This window comes from Cariama cristata, unplaced genomic scaffold (assembly GCF_000690535.1).
Source record: "Cariama cristata isolate BGI_N322 unplaced genomic scaffold, ASM69053v1 scaffold15707, whole genome shotgun sequence".
NCBI lineage: Eukaryota > Metazoa > Chordata > Aves > Cariamiformes > Cariamidae > Cariama > Cariama cristata.
Window position 1 is genome coordinate 1 of NW_009626228.1, and position 18,767 is coordinate 18,767.

Genomic DNA, 18,767 nt, shown 5'->3' on the forward strand with positions numbered 1-18,767 from the left:
TGTAGCGTGAAACACGCTTTGTGCTCGTGCCTCTCTCGGCAACGCCACTGCAGGAACCGTGCCCCCTCCCCGGTATTTAATCGCGGCATCGGGCCCTACTCAGCCCCGCAAGGAAACTCACGTGGGAGGAGGATGCTCTTTTCACAGCTGCTGGGACAGACCTCACCCCTGACCTCTTCTGGACTTGCTGGTAAACCTGCCAGAATAGGGCTTATAGCAAAACTAACCTGCTGGCTTAAAGCACTATTGTAGATATCCAATAAATATATGACGTGACACAATTCATAATGAAGTGCAAACTGGACTTAATATAAGGAATCCAATTAAGACTCCTACCTCAGTATTTAACCAAGCAGCGTGTTATTGGACAGAACCGTACGGGGAGCCTAAATACGGCAATTAAGTGGTATACAAGACTAGAAATGGATGAGGAGGTACTACCCAGACGCTACACCAGGCGCATATTAAATGGGCAATCTTTACACAGCAGGAAAAAATAAAGAGAGTATCCTAGCTCTGTATGGGCCCTGCAGAGTGACACTGCTGCAGCGCTTCACAGTAACTACAGTCTTTTCCACAATGCAAAATAATTCAACATTTTACAAAATAAACGTTCTTAATGTTTTCCTTATTTAGGACATCGATGATGTTGGACATAAGTACTACCTGGAATTGGTGTTAGAAGATGTCCTCGACAAAGTGAGTTCAGATTTATTTAATTAATACATTCTGCGGGCAGAAGCTGGCACTACTGATGTGTAGTAAGAAGCCATGGCTTTATGCTGCTGATCCTAGCTAAGGCCAGTGGACACAGCAGTTAATAATACCTGGTATTGTGTTTCAGATTTTTCTGTACTGCAAATAAGGCCAAAAAAAGCCTAAATTTTACCAAAAGGGAGCCCTCATTTCTTACACCATAAAACCTCTGAACATCTGGTACCTACCACTATGACACAAGAAAATGCGTGAGGGATGACAAGGACGTTTCAGTGTCATTCAATTTCAAATTGAAGTTATTTGAAACCATTAGTCCAACCGAATGGCACAAGTGACATTCTGCACCACAAACACTGCCTTTTCCATCACTGCAGAAAGAAAACTGCCCTTACAGTAGATTCACAGAAATACTATGCATTTAACCTTGTCTTAAATAATCACAAATCTCTATGGGCCAAACTCAGAGAAAACAGCGGCTACATAAAGAAAAGAATACATTTTATAAGTGCAAATTACCAATATTATACCTGCATTTAATCAAATATTAATACACATAATTAACTCTCTAACAGGACAGTACTGTTAACTGCACTGCTGAGGTTCTTTATCATCTGGGCAACAAAAACATTGCTCCAGATGTGCAATTCACAATTGAAGGAGAACTTAAGAATGCAGATGAAGCAGATAACATATTCTACAATCGAATCAAGAGCCTGGAAAAAGAGCTCGTCGCAGAAAACATACCAGGTACAAAGAAGGGGTTTGGGCGACAAGGAAGTTTTTGAGACAATGTGCTCCATGGTCAGAAGCAAACCGGAGCTCAACGGCTGGTGGTCCACAATCCATGTGGGACAGAAGCCAGGACCGAGGGGGATCGGGCCATGAGCCCTACTCTGAACACAGGCTTTGCCTTTTCCTACTCAGGGCGGGGTGTCAGTCACACCACTGCTAAACTTATTCATAATTTCTGAAATCCAGAACCAATACATGATTCGCATGTGACTGTTCCCGAAAACCACCTGCTACCGTTACCTCTTCCTTTACCAGCATCCTGCTCCCTGTTTGTGGCTGTCCTTGGCATAGTACGTCAGACACCCCAACTGTAGCACTAGAGTCTGCTCTTACTTTAGAGCAGCCCCTGCTTTGAAGACGTTATAGAATATATGTTAAGAGAAAGAAGTGGGAGGAAAACACAGTGGTGATGCAGCAGCTCTTCCAAGATTATATGGAAGATCTGTGACACAGCAAGGAACGTAAGCGAGTGCCTTTAGCACCAAACCCTACTATTAGGTGATAAGCTAATGGCTGCAACTCCATGAATCTTGCTTAATGTATATTATTTATTTTGTTTGTCAGACAGCCATGGCAACGTGTCCCCAGAAATGGAGCCCATCCGACTGCTAGCGTGGGTCGCCTCTGGCTATGTGATATGGCAGAATTCAACTGAAAACACTAAATTCCAACTTGCCCAAATTAAACATGTGAAGCAAGTGGTAAGCTACCATCAATGCCCTGCAACAAAGACAGCATTTAGGAGCTAAGCAGTTGTGGATGTACTGGACTACAGCTGAAGCTACGTTCTTAAGCAAGAAACCTCAATTGCGCCTGAACTTCTTGGTCTGGTTTGTTTTCAAGCCAGTGTTTGGTTTTTGTTCCACCCGCCCCTTTCCTCTAGGAAATCATGAAGGCTTTCACTGATGGCTTGAGTGTTATTTCAGTCACTCCTCCTCTTCATAAATTTTGCCTATAGAAGCTGTGTCTTCTTGGCAAGAGCAGTATTCTACGCTTACTTAGTTAAGAAAATTGACTCTTCCACTTGGAAGAGGTCACCACGCTGATTACAGTTTTATATTACTTTCCTGCCTTTCATCTGTAGTATAGGGCCAGCTGATGGTATTCTCCTATCTGCATAACACGCACTGGAATACTGTCCTTTAGCTCTTGATCTACCGTGATCTAGCAATCAGTCACAGTAATACTGCTTGACATCTCTGCGAGAGCCATGTCTAGACAAATAGCAATGGGCTGCACCTCAAACTCAAGAAAACACAACCTACATTGCTTTTGTTTGCAGTATTCCAGTCTCCATCCATTTGCTAGATCACCTCAAAATGCTAATGAAGAAAGAAAATACTGATTTAATTCCACTCTCAGTAGCAGCTTTTTCACTTTGTTCTTCCCAAACTTACTTTTAGTAATTTTTTTTTTGGAGGGTGGGGGAGAGTATCTTAAACCTAAAATTATTTTTTAGCTGACACATTCATATTGCAGAACTGCTCTCTCAAATTTTTTTTTTAAATGACCCAGTTAATAGCTCCCGTAACACTTACTTCAGGGATAGCTTTCCACCTGATCTGAAAAATTCAGTCAATTGGAGCAATGCTCCTAGACTTATATTAGCATGATGAGCATCAATTAATTTTATGATAAGAAAATTGCATTCAGGAAAATGTGTCACAAGAAAGAAACGGAACAGAATACTTCAGGACAACGTATCTTCTGTTTTCACTTATTTCTGAGTGATCGCTAGTACTGCATTTATCCTGAGCAGATCTGGATCTTCCCTAAGCTAAGAAGTAAATATGACTGTCAAATCTCACTATAGTTATTCAAATTAATTGACTCATTAGCTGCCATTATGAACAGACCTTGCAGACTTGTTACCTGGAACAGGCTTAACTGATAAAGCAACTTGTTTTCTGAAAAGTTATTATCCAAGTTTTTTGGTTGATTTTTTTTTTTAATTAATAGAATTCTATAGATTCTCCCAGTTCTTCTCTGTTCTATTTGGATAAAATATACTGTGAGTTAATTATCCAAGATTTTTGGTTGATTTTTTTTTTTTTAATAGAATTCTATAGATTCTCCCAGTTCTTCTCTGTTCTATTTGGAGAAAATATACTGTGAGTTAAGAATAACTCCTAAAGGGACGATCAACTTTAATTCCAGCAAATTTAGACATAAGCTAGAATAGAGAAACAGGACTTCATGTTTAGAAAACTCAATATATCAGGAATCTTCAGAACAGAGTTTCAGAGCCCGAATGTTTTGCCACTCAGAAGAGCCAGTGAATTCCCATGAGGTTCTGGGTACGAAGGAAAGGCAGAAACTCATTCTGGGAGTGCAATTTGTTAACGTTTTGCTCCCTCTGATGGCTATCTTAAAGCAATTCACAGATGCTGCAGGGCGGTGCACGAGCAAGATTTTAAAGCCCTCTTTAACAAACCAGATGAATTTAAGGATAAGGCAGACAGAAGACGATTAAACTAAACCAGCTGTCATCTCTCTTTAGTAATTTTGTTCTTTTTCTTTTTGCTGACGAATACATATGTAAAGAGTATGTTACAAACGCCAGCGGGTATTCTGTTGCTCACACAATCACTGATAACTTGTTATGCACTGTAGGCCGCAGCAGTTCCCTCCAAGTCTTATCCTACCGACAATTTTATTTAGGATTATTTGGGCTAAACTGGCACTTCATACAACCAGGTGTTCCCTTCCCAAATGAGTTCCTGAAGTTGAGATATATCTAGCTTCTTTGAGGGAGGAAATAGCATGGTTTTAAGTTTCAGTGTCTCTCAAATGTAATTTTGGAGTTCACAGAAATACAAGAGAGTATTGTTTTGTTATAGTGACTAAGCTCCATCTGCTTTATTTGTTAACACAAGATGCCAATTTCATCTGAAATACATCAGAGTTTTTATGCTAACTAAAGAGAACCAATTCGCTACTTTTAAGGTGGGGGGAAGACCCAAATTCAGCCCTTTTCGCCTTGTCTTTCCAGAAAAGAAGTGATGAATACCTTGAATTTGACTACATGATTTTACTTCACGAAATGGTGTCACAGGTAAAGTCCTATTTCTAAAAAGCCTTTTTTTGTTTTAAGACTGCCAGCTGTGTAACCTCCAACTCAGACACACAGATGGTGGGCTGTTCCCAGATCCGATGCCTGCAGGTCAGTTAGCAAACAGGGTGAGATGAGGGCAACGATCACCCGTGTGTCTCAGCATTATCTGCTTCTGCCCCTATGCAGGCAGGAGACAACAGGTGTCCAACTTGGGTCAGCAGACAGTAATTTTCAGCTATTTCTGGGCCTTCCTGGGAATGGCAGAGGTTCAATATACTGGTCATTCACAGCTCTCTCCTCTTGAGAGAGACTATTGCCAAACTGGCGAGGGATAAAGGGAAGAAGCAGCTGCCAGCACCCTGGGCTGCTTAGCTGCATTCCAGCTGCAGCTGCAGAGTGCTTCTACACTAGAGGACAGCAGTGGTGGACCAGTACGCAGAGGCACCGTCCACCCCAGTAGCTCTCAAGCAAGCGGCAGAAACTTTGGTTCCCGGAACAGTATTTACATTCTATGTTATTCTGCATCCTAGTTTTATGATGTGAGCAAGTGTTTTCGTAAGAAAAACACAGAAAATTTGAGGGAGTATTAAACCAGAAGCCCTTGACTGTGCAACTTCCTGTAATAAATCATCCACTGATAACAGAGATCTCACTCCCACTTCTAGCTCCACTACTTCCTACCCCACTGTACTCTCAGTTAAGCTGATGCATCTACAGTGGTTTTAGTTCCTAAGTTTTCTAAAAGAAAAATTAATGAAAAGCAGTAGCTAACTAATTGCAGAACAAAAGCAGAGGTTCCTCATTGTACTCTGTCTGGTGAAGGGCAGGTGTCCCAAAATATCCATAGCACTGACAGTAAGAGAGGTAATCCAACGTAAGACACACTCAAGCTGCAAAACTTGCCTAAATGAAGAAAAACGTAGTTGCTGCAGCATGGAGCCCAACACAGACTGAAAAAAGCTTGCAGGAGAACTTCAGATACTTGGACAGGTCACAGGACTGCGTGTTACAGAGCTTACCCTGCACTGTTACTGGTGCTTGATCAACCTCCTTACAATCAGCCCAGGTATGGCTGTATTACAGCAGTCAATTCCCGTTACGTATTGTTCAAAGAAAATACCTTCTCACTTTCTACAGTTTTATTTTCTACCCACAGGAGATCATTCCCTGGCAAATGACAGTTCTCTGGCACCCACAGCATGGTGTTCAAGTAACACGGGACAGCCGTCAGCCAAAACACGCATCGGAATAACGGACCACCCGATACCCCAATGGAAGAAGCTCAAATGCTACAGTAAGGATTTGGAGGGAAGGCAGAAGTTGCTGAGGGTGGATATGCAATCAAGGTACACAAGAAAAACATCCTTCCTCAATTAAACTTCTCCTGTACATTGTGCTTTCATCTGATAATCCAAAAGGCACTTCCTCTGCTACATAATCAAATTCTGCATCAAAATAAATTTAAAAAACCCCTCTGTTATCAGAAAGAATACTTACGGCACAGGTGCGGAGATGTTCTCCCTAAAGGCAACTTTTGGCTTTCCCATGGTGCAAGGGCAAGCATATTCTCTTTCCATTCGCTGCAGAAAAAAAAAACAAACAGAATGAAATACAGAGTTGTTCCATTGGAACAATATATGGGAAATTATTTTATTTACAGATCTTTCTAAAATGAGAAACTTAATCAGGGTTAACCAGTTTTTTGGTTTGGGGTTGGATCGATTTTCGGGGTCTTGGTGGGGATTTTTTTGGGTTTTTCTTAATTTTGTCAAGATTTCAGATACATCTATCGTGTTAGACTAAAATAAAGTATAGACATCAACTTGAAAGAAACAAATAAATCACTGTAAGTAACTACTCCCTCCTGTCTGCATCATCTCTTATGATGGAATGATACATTTAAAAACACAGAAACAGAGTATTTCTCTCTCCTGTAGGAAATGGCTAACAGTAAAATTAATTATAAGCAGAGGCTGCTAAAGCCAAGCGTAGTTCTTAATACAACATTTTTTAATGGATTTGAACCAAAAAGTAAAAATATTCCAGGCAGAAGTTTCATTTAAGTACTTTACAAGCCTTCAAAATAGAACCATGGGAGAGAAAGAATCTTCAAAAGTTAAGCTCTTCCCTAAGCAGCTAGAGTTGTTCACATTAATGCCACAGTCCTTTCTGCCAGGAAGTTCTCAAAAGAGTTGTCACACAATAACCCTGGTTTACACTAAAGCAAGTGGAGTTGTACACCTCCAAACATCTTGCAAACTTGACACATGCTTAGGCACCCAATTACAAAATCAGGCATAAAGGCTGGCATCGGTTAACCCACCTGCAGATAGATTTTGGCCTCAGCCAGAAAGGAAAGGGAATTCTTGGTTGGGAAAACAGTCAGGAGCAGAGTCCATGGAATCTGCTTCCCAAATTACCTGGGCGTAGATTTCCAAGTGCAGTTCCCCCATTCCAGAAACAATGGTCTCTTTGCTCTCATCATCAAAATGGATTCTAAAAGTGGGATCTTCCCTTATAAAGCGGTAATGAAAATTTATCAAAGTCATTCTGAAAAACAATTACACACACAAGAAAATATTAACTCAACATCCAGAAGTCACACAACAAAAAGGCCTCAAATTTTCCTATCAACGGCTTAGCACTTTAGCTCCTATGAGGTTATTTTCTGAAATACAGCCATACATTTATAATTGTATTTATCCCTCCAGTTACTTTAAGTGCATGATTACCCAGATCAAAGATATACATCTTCTTTATGGCTAAGTGGTACCATCTAACGCAGTCACATGCTGAGTTATCTCAATGATATATTCTTAAGTACTTCAGATAGAACATTTTAAAACACTCCTCATTTTAGTCTCTGGTTCCATATTTAACTGCTAACCTGTGTAAAATTATAAAAGCAGCAAAGAGAAAGTAACACAGTCAGGAAGAGGTTGATTCATAGGCTCCTACCTTGTTGGAAGGCTTCATAGCTACTGAAATGACAGGATCAGGGATGTGAATGGATTCCTGCAATGACCATAAAAGAAGAGATCATACAATCGAGTTCCACTACACTTGGTGATGTAATTTCTCCAGAAGTTTCGTCAGAAGAACTCGGGGTTACAAACAGGGATTACCGTTTTACTTGTCTAGCTTGTATCCAATATCATAGTGTAATAAAATTATGTAACTCTCCTGAGGATTACTGCAAGGCTGTGACGTAACACGTGCCATACTGCCAACCATGACTCTGCTTCCTATCACATTTTGTAAATATTTATATTAGAAAAACCTGATGTATTCAAATAGTTATACAAATACATAGTATAATACTTTTGGGTAACAGCATCCACTTCAAACAGCCCTGAACACTTTGCGAACACTGAAGTAACAATTGATGTCAGGTGTAGTAAAAAGTTGTGTCTCTCTCTTGCATGTACCATACTTCTATATATTCAGGCTCCCTGAGGTACAACAAATAATCCCCCTCAAAAATCTGCATCTGCATATATATCAAAAAACATTTAAACTGAACAAATGATTACAAACTGTTACAACAAAATCCTGGCAAATTCCAATGCATGAGGCACAGAGGTGAAAAGGTGTACTCACCATGGAAATGTCAGTACTAGTTTTATCAGTGAACGTATCCCCGCTAGCACAATCAATTCCAAACAGCGCACATATGTCTCCTGCATAAACTTCATTTACATCCTTAGGAAAGAAAAGTTTACTATTTAGATAACACTGAAAGACATCTGGTTTTAAGAACATATATAAATACTGTGTTTAAAAGGTGAAGTTCAGCTCCTTTGCAAATTCCAGCTTTGATAAAATGCTCTGTAAATCTTCTATCTCTTTATTCAAAGCACAAAAAGGAGAACTTCGCTCAGATGCTAATTTACTCTAGTTTAAGGGCATTTCAGGCAGTCCTGACCCAGCTATAGAATTCGGGAATCTTAAACAGGAAAGGGTAGTATTTGCTGCAGTTTGAGAATCAATTGTTAGTTTAAGAATTGTGTTCAATAATTAAATGGAAGAAAACTTTTTTATGTATTTTGCCAATTCTACTTCCCCTCTCCCAGAAATATGGAATATAGGGATAATACCACAGCTGGCTTGCTTTAGCTATCACCTCAAAGCCATTTTATAATGCTTCTTGAGCCAAGATTCTTCCACTTCAGTGGAAATAATATACCAAAGATCATTCCAGATTCTTGTAGAGCTCTAGTAAGTGCTACAGGCAAGTATGAATTAACAACAAAAGCACAAATGTGACATATTGCATCGTTCAGAAATAGCGGAAAAGCGAGAAGCTTGTTTAGTCAGAGTGGCTCAAAAGGCAATCTGTGTGGATTGTACCTCTCACACTCACCTCCATGTTGTCTGAATGCATACGGACAAGTCTTTGTACACGCACTCTCTTCCCAGTCCTAGTGTTATATATATAATCAGATTTCTTCAGCATCCCCTGATAAACTCGAATATAGGTTAATTGCCCAAAACGGCCAGCCTGGAATCAAAATTCATTAAAAATCAGATATAATCATTCTGGGAGTCAAGACAACTACTATTCAAAGCATCATTTGCACTGGCTGCCTAAATGTTTCTGTTTTGAATTTACACATTGGACATGTAAATGAAACTTCTTTTAACGCAGTCTCAGCTTTCACTTGGCTCTGGAATGGAACTTGGCACCTCCTGGCAATTTTCTTTATTTCACCAATTTTACCATTCCTAAACTTTCTCAACAGAGGCATACATTAACTACCAGTTTGGCCAGCCACCTCCCATGTGAAATCTGAACTGCTACTCTCTAGATAGCAAACAACTTGTTTGGTTAAAACTGTGTACTTTTTCCTCTCTGACTCTCTCTTCTTCCATTGTTTTCAACTTCAAACAAAACCAGGATTTTTTTCTGAAAAATATTTGCAGTAAGCCCACAAAACCCCACTATGTTTGGGTTTTAATTAAGAAAACCATGAAGTATTTGAGGCACATAACCCATTTTAAAACTTCCAAACTGGCAGTGTTCGATACATTTGTGGATTTTACGGTTGGAACCAGTTTTAATTTTAAAAGAAGTTAAATTTAAATTGAATTTAAACATAAGCTGATGTTAAAATTTGTTCTTCATAAGTTTTGGTAGTACCATCTGTTTGGACTCGCTCCGTTTTCTACTCAAATAGATATAAAGCTTTAAATGTGTGCCTTTTGTTTGGGGGGAAAAGCATTTCCAGGCATCAGTGACAAGCCACTAATAGCTCAGTGCAAGCAGGACCAACAGCTCTAGCAGGAAATGCCCTGCTTCTCTACTGGTTTTGCTGCATTAGAAAGGAAAACAGTAACTGCTTACCTCCAGTTTAAAAGCAAGGCCTATAAAAGGTTGGGAATTGTCTCGAGCAGAGTTCAATAGGAACTTGGCTTTGTCCTCAGAATCCCTTAAAAACAGGAATGGAGAATGGAGTTTACATTATGAAGCAAACATTGCAGCCTCCTCTAAACATGAACCCAACCTTAAAAAGTTCCAAGGACCTTCAGTTTCACAGGTTTATAACAGAGACTTAAAGACGCTCACATCGATAGCCCCCACATGCTCAGAAAAACGGCAGCAGATCCCAAAACGGAGGTTGAAACTATGACAAATATCCCTAGTCCTTCATATCATCCAATTATTTTGCCATGAAAGCAATTAATCATACACTTGGACACAACTCATGAGCAAGTCCAGTTCTAGAGTGAAGAAAGAGACATTGCAGTAACTCTGCTGACAATGCCCATGAGAAGTTTTAGTCTGTCTTAGTAGGCAGATGTTAGGGGCAGCGAGAGGCACAGCAGTAGTCAGGAGTCAGAGTCAGGTAACCGCTGGGAGAAAAAGTCATAAACTATATTTATTAGTATCATTTTGGTTTAGCTATAATTATATTGTCAGAACAATTCAAGCACATTAAGATGTAACAGTCACCCCTAAGCCATGACTGGTTAATGTTAAGGGCTATTTACTGGCTCTAATGTTGCGTTTCATGCTTCTTCATTGTGAATGCACATCTACTTCAAGGAACACGTCCAAAGAAAAAAATGTTCACACGCTTCAGATGTGCTCTCTCCTCTACCGTAGGCATGGTTTTAAGGGCTGCCATCAATTTCTAAAGAACTATCTCGTCAGATAATAATTTTTCAAATTTAACATTTAATGTGTGTTAAAAATACCACTATAAACAGTAACTCCCATATGAGAGCTGAGCTTTCTTCGTTTTGGAAGTTTGTGCAAAATTATGGTGGCATTATTGAATATGAATGTAAATGATCGTATATTTTGTTAGTAATGTTTCCTGCTACATATTACACTGCGTTGAAACCCAATTCCACAACCACTCCGCATGCTCATGAATATACTTACCCCTGGTTAAGGATAGCATAGTTCTCAACCTCTGAAGGATTCGGGAGGTATTCCAGGACGGCATCCAGCAATGGCTGCACTCCTTTGTTCTTCAGAGCACTTCCCACAAGTACTGGGGTAAAGGACTTCTTCAGGGTTGCTCTTCTGATTGCAAGCTGAAAAATACCAGTGCATTACTCTCCTCCTTCAGGAGTTTGACGCAGTACCAACCAAGCAGCAGTCTAGATTCTCTCTCTCTTTGCTGGTCATCTCTACTCCTGGAGTAAAGCAGCCTCTCCACACAGTCTCCTGTACAACCCCCTACACAAGAGCTTCCCACAAAACTTGCTCACCAGAATTCTAGAGAAGGGTGAGATTGTCTCCCCCCCCTTAAATTCAACTTAAAAATGAAAATGCCCAAGATAAATATAATGATAACCCCAAGATACTCATAAAAAGTTTCTTGATTCTCTGCTGGTAAAGTCAGGATTCTTCATTTCGTTTTAGATGTCTCATTCCTCCTATTTAGTCATGTTGGGAAACAAGACACATTTACATTTGTGAAAGTGCGATGAGATGCTTCAATATCTTTAAACTATGGAAAACTCTTCTGAAAGAGGAAGTTAGGTAGGGAAGGGATATTTGAGTAAGTGCCATGCTGAATGAATCATCATTTTTTGATGAAGGAACATTTTAGAGGCACCACAGAAGAACCTATTCACATTCATCTACAGACCTGCTGAAGTTGCACCAGCTGTCTTGGGAATCTTTCCAGGATGTCCTAGCGAATCGAGCGAGATTAACTACACAGTAATCTCATGCTTATTCAGTGCCTTTCACCCGAGCATCACACAACGGTGCAAAGCGTAACTGAGCACCAACAGCTCCATAACAGTGATCGTAGCCGTCTTCCATAAAGGTGGAGAGAAGCTCTCTGCCCCCCTCCCCACCCTGCAATTAATTACTGAAGCCAAGATTGCCACCTTGGTCCCACCTCTCCCTGCCACTATCACACGCCATCTCCTTATGCTTCCTAAGGCCCTCACTCCAACCGAAAGCAGCTCCTGTCTTCTTTGATAAGCTAAAAGAAATTAATTCTCCTTGACAGAGCCAGATAGTTAACCACATCATCTCATCTGGGAGTTATTTAGAGTACCCAAAGATAGTTAAGCTATCTTCATAATTAACAGAGAGAACAATGCTTCCTTAAATTTGTCGATGTAATGACTTCACAAAAAGAAAGAAGGTAAAAATCCTACATCAGCAGTTCTGCTCATCTAGCCCACGTCTGTTCTCATATACCAGAGCACTGGAAATATGGCTCTGCTGATGCCCGGTGTTTTTATTTGGCCACGTTTTCAAACAATGCAATGTGACTGCAATTTATGCTCATCAACAATTACATTGGGGAAAAAAGTAATTTTATTTTCACATAAAGCTTATTGTCAGTAAGTGCCCCACTGAGTACCTGGGACACATCAGTTCCCTGGGTGTAGCATTATGGTGAGCAGCAAATTAGGTGATGTTTAAGCAGCTGATCTTCAGCAAACATCCTATGCTACGACTGTGGCATCCAGGAGTGATACTTAGCATCATTTCCACAAAAAGATACTTTTAGTGGAAACTTGGCTGCTGGCCACCGAAAGAAAATCCATCTTCTGGGACATATTAGTACAAATTAACCTGCATCTGCAATACTGTTAGCCATTAGAGCTGTAATTAATTGGCTTTCAGAAGTGGGAAGCAGAGGCATGCTGAGTAGACAAATTTATCTTGGTAACAGATCTCCCTCCCAGCAGAAGCTATCAAAAATAGCTTCCCTGTGAAGATCTCTCACCCCTTACAGCAATTCGGTGTATTCACATTGGTACCATTCCCTCTGCCAGGTGAGGGACAGATCATTACAGGTCTCTCAAATTGCTATTACATTTCTGTCTTTATCATAGCAAGAAGGGCTGCTTTGTAACAGGAATAGCTCAGGCTTCATAAAATAATATTTAATTACTGGAATAACTAAATGTCTGGTTTGGTTATCAATAAGAGAGACATTTGCTTGGTGCTTTCAAAAAAAACCCTTGTGCTTTTGTCTGAAGCCAAGTTGGGATATAAGGATTCCTGGCTGCTCTTCCTAGAGACATTAATCACCAGTAAATAACCCATACAGCCAAGCCAATTTAAAAAAAAAAAAGAAAAAGAACAAAACCACCTCCAAACCCAAGGTTTGTAGCAAAGTTAAAAGCAATCAAAATTTAGGGGTCAGGAAGATTTAAATAAATAAACCTTAAGGGGACTTGCAACACCCATCAGCTTGGAAGGTCTGCCAGTCTTCTACATCCCGAGATAAGAGTGGGCAACTCCCAGGAAAGCAAGCGTTGCAAACACTAACAGGGAAAGGACTTCTGCAGAGGGGCAACCAGGCACTGCTAAGGGGCCAAACACTTGGAAGAGGACTTAAATATCAAAGCTGTGTTTAAAGTAGCAACCTCAGTGATCACGTCTGACTCAAACTGAGCTTGCCTAGCAGGCTCCACTCAGAGAAACAGCTCCTGCTTATAACTTTTATGTCTCAATTCGGCTTGTCTTCAGCTACCAACGGAAGCACCCAGCTGCAGGCAAAGAAAAGCAAAAGGAGGTAGCAAGTGCCGTGCCAGGCAGGCTCCAGCCTCCAGGGAGGCTCCATGCAAGACCACCGCTCAAAGACAAGCTGTTTTAGCTCCAACAGCAGCTCTCTTAGAACACGCAGTCTGCCTACAAGGCTGCTCCCACTGCAACAGGCTCTTCAGACCTCGCTTTTTTATTTAATCACATCAACCAACTGCTCTCCTGTAGCAGTTTTAATTTTTGACTGATTAATAACTATTAACAGCAGGCAGTAGAAGATCACTGCTCAAGTTAACTTCCAACACAAGCAAGAGGTGGTGGCAAACAGCAAGACGCATCACACAAATCCTTGCACTGAGCGTGCGTTAAGGGCAAAAACCAACCATGCTGAGATCAGTCCTGCAAACCATACGGCCCTCAGTATGGTTCCCGTACGCGACCGTCTGCCAAGACACAAAGCCCAGCAGACCGCTCTGTGTGTGTCAACAGCTACACGTCGCTGTCTTGAGTTACACACCCACCCGGTGGGGCTGTGCCATAAATGCAGATCAGCTCCACACTTCTCTACGGGTGTGTGTCCTCAGATTACCTTTATGCTCACCGCACAGCAGAGGCAGGTCCACGTGAGGCAGAGGCTCTCTTCTGCTCATGCCCGGATAGCCAAGCCATTGCACCTCTCCTGGCTAATGCTAACACCACAGTAACTCAAGAGGCATCGTTAGTCAGCTACGCTCCTTAAAGAAGGGACTGCCATTCCACGTAACAATCCGCTATGGTATGTCTAGATTGCCAAATCTGACATGAACCAGTCTAAAAGAAGGAATATGTGTTAGTCGGCTGTCCAGCCTCCAAGGAACCGCACAAGTGGATCTCATCCTGGAGCGAGCAGTGGCAGGACTTCCATAAAGACTCGACAACTGCAGCTGACCTTCCTAGGCCTCCCTACCACCTTTTAGTATGTGGACAGACACTTGAACAAACAGTGATATCAAACTGTCACGGAAACAAATAATTTTCAGTCTACGGCCACCTGATGTTGGGAAAATAGTGTTATTAATTACTTTTGTGAGCATCGCTTTCTGTTGCCATGTTTGCCACTTCATATCTAAAGTATTTCATAAAATTAATCACGTATCATTTTTCCCCCTCTTTAAAGAAATGCAACTTTCTTCTTTTTTGAAAATTGTATTTTGACCCAGACTCATTTCCTCTGGAGTCTCCAAGTCAAGTCATTCCAGCTCCCTTCTAGTGTATTGCTCTTTTCCTCTCAGATGGATGTAATCAATGCAAATACAAAATAAGGCAGGATTTCCTAGGCACAAAGACGACTTACAGCATCTCAACAACTGACTTGCTGTGGGACTCAAAGCAAGTCATAGCCATCAAGCTGTAACACAGCAAGGCAACAAAATGACAAAAATGACTAGATGTAGCTTTGAGCCATTTGCTGGTCCCTAAAGGGCACGCACAAGCTCAGATTTTCCAATGCAAATCAAAAAAACAAATTTGGAATGGGCACTCAACAAGGAGTGAAGTGGGAGTCCACCTGTGGGAGGTGACACTCATACCAGAGAACTCAAGGAAACAAAATTTCTTCAAGACTTAAAGAAATTTTTATTGGAGGATGAGGGGGCATAGAGACACAAAAGACTGAGATAACAGCACTACAGGAAGAAGAACCACGATAAAGTTACCTTTAACTCGGCAACTGTAGGAATCTTTTCTTCCAAAAACAGCTCCCCAAGTTGATCATCCGAGTTAGCAACACACTCGATCAACTCCCGACGTCTCTCTGCAGCCTCAGCTCTAAACTCAGCTGGAATTTCATCATACCGAAGAGTCTGGCTACACATACATAAAATAACATAACCACTCTAAAGGAATACCACATGAATCAACCTTTCAATCACTAATGATTGTGATGACCAGCCTGACCAAGAAAAATTCACTGTTGACACGGATATTGAAATAAAGTCACGTAAGAACATCAACGTGTTATCTTTGATGCTTTAGCAGGAGAGGGTTTTTTATGCAGGATAACCTGTTCAACAGCCTTGCCCACATCTTATCTTCATGCCAGCAAGCTCACACCAAACATACACTATCAGTTCCCGTTATGAAGCAAGTCGCCTGCTTCTCAGGGTGGCAAGTGTGGCTACCGCCCCTTCACACTATGCAGTTAGCAAACAATTCATGCTGCAGGTTCCCATCACTAAACCTGATGCTGCAAAATCACTTTGCTGTAACTTGGAGAGCTGAAGGGCGATACCTCAGCCCTAGCACAAGCCACATCCCTCATTTTCCAAATTGCAGCCTTTTTCATCTCTGAAGAGAAACTATTGCTAGTTCCTCATAGAAAGACTAGCTCCAGCTAAGAAACAGACAAGTTTCAAAACTTACCCAAGCGCACCATCAAAATATATAGCTCTTTCTTCGATAAGATCTATAACTCCTTTAAAGTTTCCCTCCAGCCCAACTGGAATCTGAACAAAAGCTGCATTGTGTTTTAACTTGGATCTGAAAAAGTGTGCAAATATAAATTAGTTCAAGAAAAAAAAGAATCGATTTTATACATGTGCTCCAGATGATCTTTGAACAACATCCCACTCCTACAAAATCACGATCTTTTGTTCTTTGGACAGTGCCAAAAATGTACCAATACTGACAAAAAACGCGTACTTGCATTTCAACCTGAGTGACTGCCAGCCCTCTATATCCCGACAGATACTTTCATGGGAAAGGCAGCAGTGCAAACTGGTTTCAGATTAATTCCTTGATTATGGGAGCTGCTTCTCCCTTAATGCATGTTAATGCATGTATCTTGCAAATCAAATTAGGCACAGAAAGACTCCAGGTAAGGAGCAAGCACGACTTCTGGTATCCCACCTAGAAACTGTCCAACGCCATGTCATCTCTCTGCTATAAGCTACAGCACCTTTGCTACCAGGATCTAGGAAAAATTAAGAGGCTGTTTTCAAAGTGGCTCCCATCAACAAAACAGATACAAAACCCCCAACTCTCAGTTACTGCAAGCCTGGGCTGACACTAACATTTGTTTTTCTTCAGCAAATGGAGACTTGTCATATTGAGATTTGACCTCAAGTCACGTATTATCCTCCACACTGCAACTACGGATCTCACAAAAGAACCCTTTTCAATATTCTTAGTATTAAACTGCTATGTGAATAGTTCAGAATTATTTCACAAGTAATTCTAAATACCTCAATTGTTGTACTGCTCTGGTTGGATTAGAGCCCCATCGGTCCAGTTTATTGATGAATGTTAAAAATGGCACGCTGTAACGTTTCATCTGCCTGTTCACAGTTATTGTCTGGCACTGAACTCCTCCAACAGCACAGAGGACCAGAATAGCACCATCAAGAACTCTCAAAGATCTCTCCACTTCAATTGTGAAGTCCACATGCCCTGAATAACGAAAAAAAACCCGTTATTCATAGATGATACAAGGTAACGAGGAATTGCTTTCTTATAGCTGCAGAAAAGAGCGACAGCCAACAGAATCAGTCTCCAGCTATGCAAAAAGAGTCCTATTAGCTCGAGTGACTGATGAACACAAAGATGGCACTGTGCTGTTTGCATACATGAAGGAACAGCAATCTTAATGCATTCAGACCTGGTGTGTCTATGATGTTGATGTTGGTGTCTTTCCACATGGTGTAGGTTGCTGCAGACTGAATTGTGATTCCACGCTGTCGCTCTAGCTCCATCGAATCCATGACAGCTCCAACTCCATCCTTACCTTTCACCTTAGGAAAAAAGAAAAAAAAGAAAAAAAAAATGAAAAAAAAAATATTTAGTTTAAGGGAGTTTACCAAGAATTTTGCACATGCAGGAATGATGCTTTATATACCAAGCATCATCTTTCATGCAGTGAAGAAAAGCAGACATAGCAGAATCAGTTAGAATTCCTGAACTACAAAGAAGTTTGAATTTTTTTGCTGCTGCACCTGCAACTTCAAAGTATTTTGCTCTCCTGAGGATCACTCCTGAAAAAGGTTATCAGAAATCTGTGGCAAATCATGCTTCACTATGGATTTAACAAGCTAACATACCTGAAGCTAAAAATGACATCCCTATGTTCTCTGTTTCTCACAGTCGTCTTTGACTACATCAAAAGAAACATATATCTTCCCTTGCACATTTACCACGGAGATGGTAAGGGAGAAGTAACCCTTAAATCATAGAATCATAGAATCATTATGGTTGGAAGAGACCTCAAAGATCATCAAGTCCAACCGTATACCTGATGCCACCCTGTCCACTAAACCATGTCTTGAAGTGCCACATCTAAACGTTTTTTGCACACATCCAGGGACTATGACTCCACCGCCTCCCTGGGGAGCCCGTTCCAATGCCTAACGACTCTAACAGTGAAGAAGTTCTTTCTAATGTCCAGCCTGAACCTCCCCTGGCGCAACTTGAGACCATTGCCTCTCGTCCTATCGCTAATTACCGGGGAGAAGAGCAAGAGGTCTGAAGTGTTCTGAAAAAGGGAGAACACTGCAGTAAAGGAGGATTACTTTCTATTCCCTTGCCCTCCAGTTACTTTTAAAGGGGTACTGGGGAAGCCAGTAGATTTTTAGGGCTTCTTCTCCAGTTTGGCCAGAAGAGCCTCACTGGGCCCACCAAGCGTAGCTCCCTCACCCCACACACTACACCGCGCAAACGAGCCACAGCGACGTCGCGATGGCACCCAGCACGCTCAGCCCACGAAGAGCAGCTCTGTTCTGGAGTCCTCTGAAAACCGACCTCGTGCATTTGTGCTATCCTGCCCGTATAGAAGAGGATTCGTTCCGTTAGCGTTGTCTTCCCCGAGTCGATGTGGGCCGAGATCCCAATGTTGCGGATCCTCTCATTGGGAAGGACTCCTGAAGAACAGCGCCTGCAGGAGCTCAGGAGGAGCTGAAAGGCAAGAGAAGATCACTGTTTTAGCCACGAGCAAATCAAATACAGCTCACTCTGCTGACAGATAAACTTCCAGTCAAACTACGCTTCTATGGCTTCCACTCAATCTACGACAAACGGGTCATTTAAAGCAAAATGGTCTTTCCAAGCTCCCACAGGGTCACCTCACAGCTCTGCGCCACACTCGAAGGAACCGGGCAATCCCTCCGCTCCAACTCCCGCGTTCCAATCCCACTATCCTTCCCTGGTTTTCCTCCTGTTCATTTGACCGAGTGGTTGCACGTTTTCCTGCAGCCGACACGACGCCCT

At 41.4% G+C, this 18,767-nt stretch overlaps 2 protein-coding genes across 2 annotated transcripts; one reads left to right on the top strand and one right to left on the bottom strand.

Moving 5' to 3' along the window:
- Positions 1 to 636: 636 nt before the first annotated feature.
- On the top strand, positions 637 to 5,816 carry LXN (latexin; the record flags this gene model as incomplete). The annotated part of the gene is made up of 5 exons (XM_009703943.1): positions 637 to 699; positions 1,290 to 1,464; positions 2,074 to 2,210; positions 4,502 to 4,564; positions 5,721 to 5,816. Coding segments are annotated over 5 exons (534 nt in total), but the record flags the coding sequence as incomplete, so codon positions are not given.
- A 241-nt stretch (positions 5,817 to 6,057) lies between these two features.
- Positions 6,058 to 18,455, bottom strand: GFM1 (G elongation factor, mitochondrial 1; the record flags this gene model as incomplete). The annotated part of the gene is given in 13 exon segments (XM_009703944.1): positions 6,058 to 6,144; positions 6,985 to 7,093; positions 7,095 to 7,114; positions 7,523 to 7,579; positions 8,165 to 8,266; positions 8,928 to 9,065; positions 9,909 to 9,993; positions 10,953 to 11,107; positions 15,227 to 15,377; positions 15,933 to 16,049; positions 16,754 to 16,958; positions 17,167 to 17,299; positions 18,303 to 18,455. Coding segments are annotated over 13 exon segments (1,512 nt in total), but the record flags the coding sequence as incomplete, so codon positions are not given.
- Positions 18,456 to 18,767: the final 312 nt, after the last annotated feature.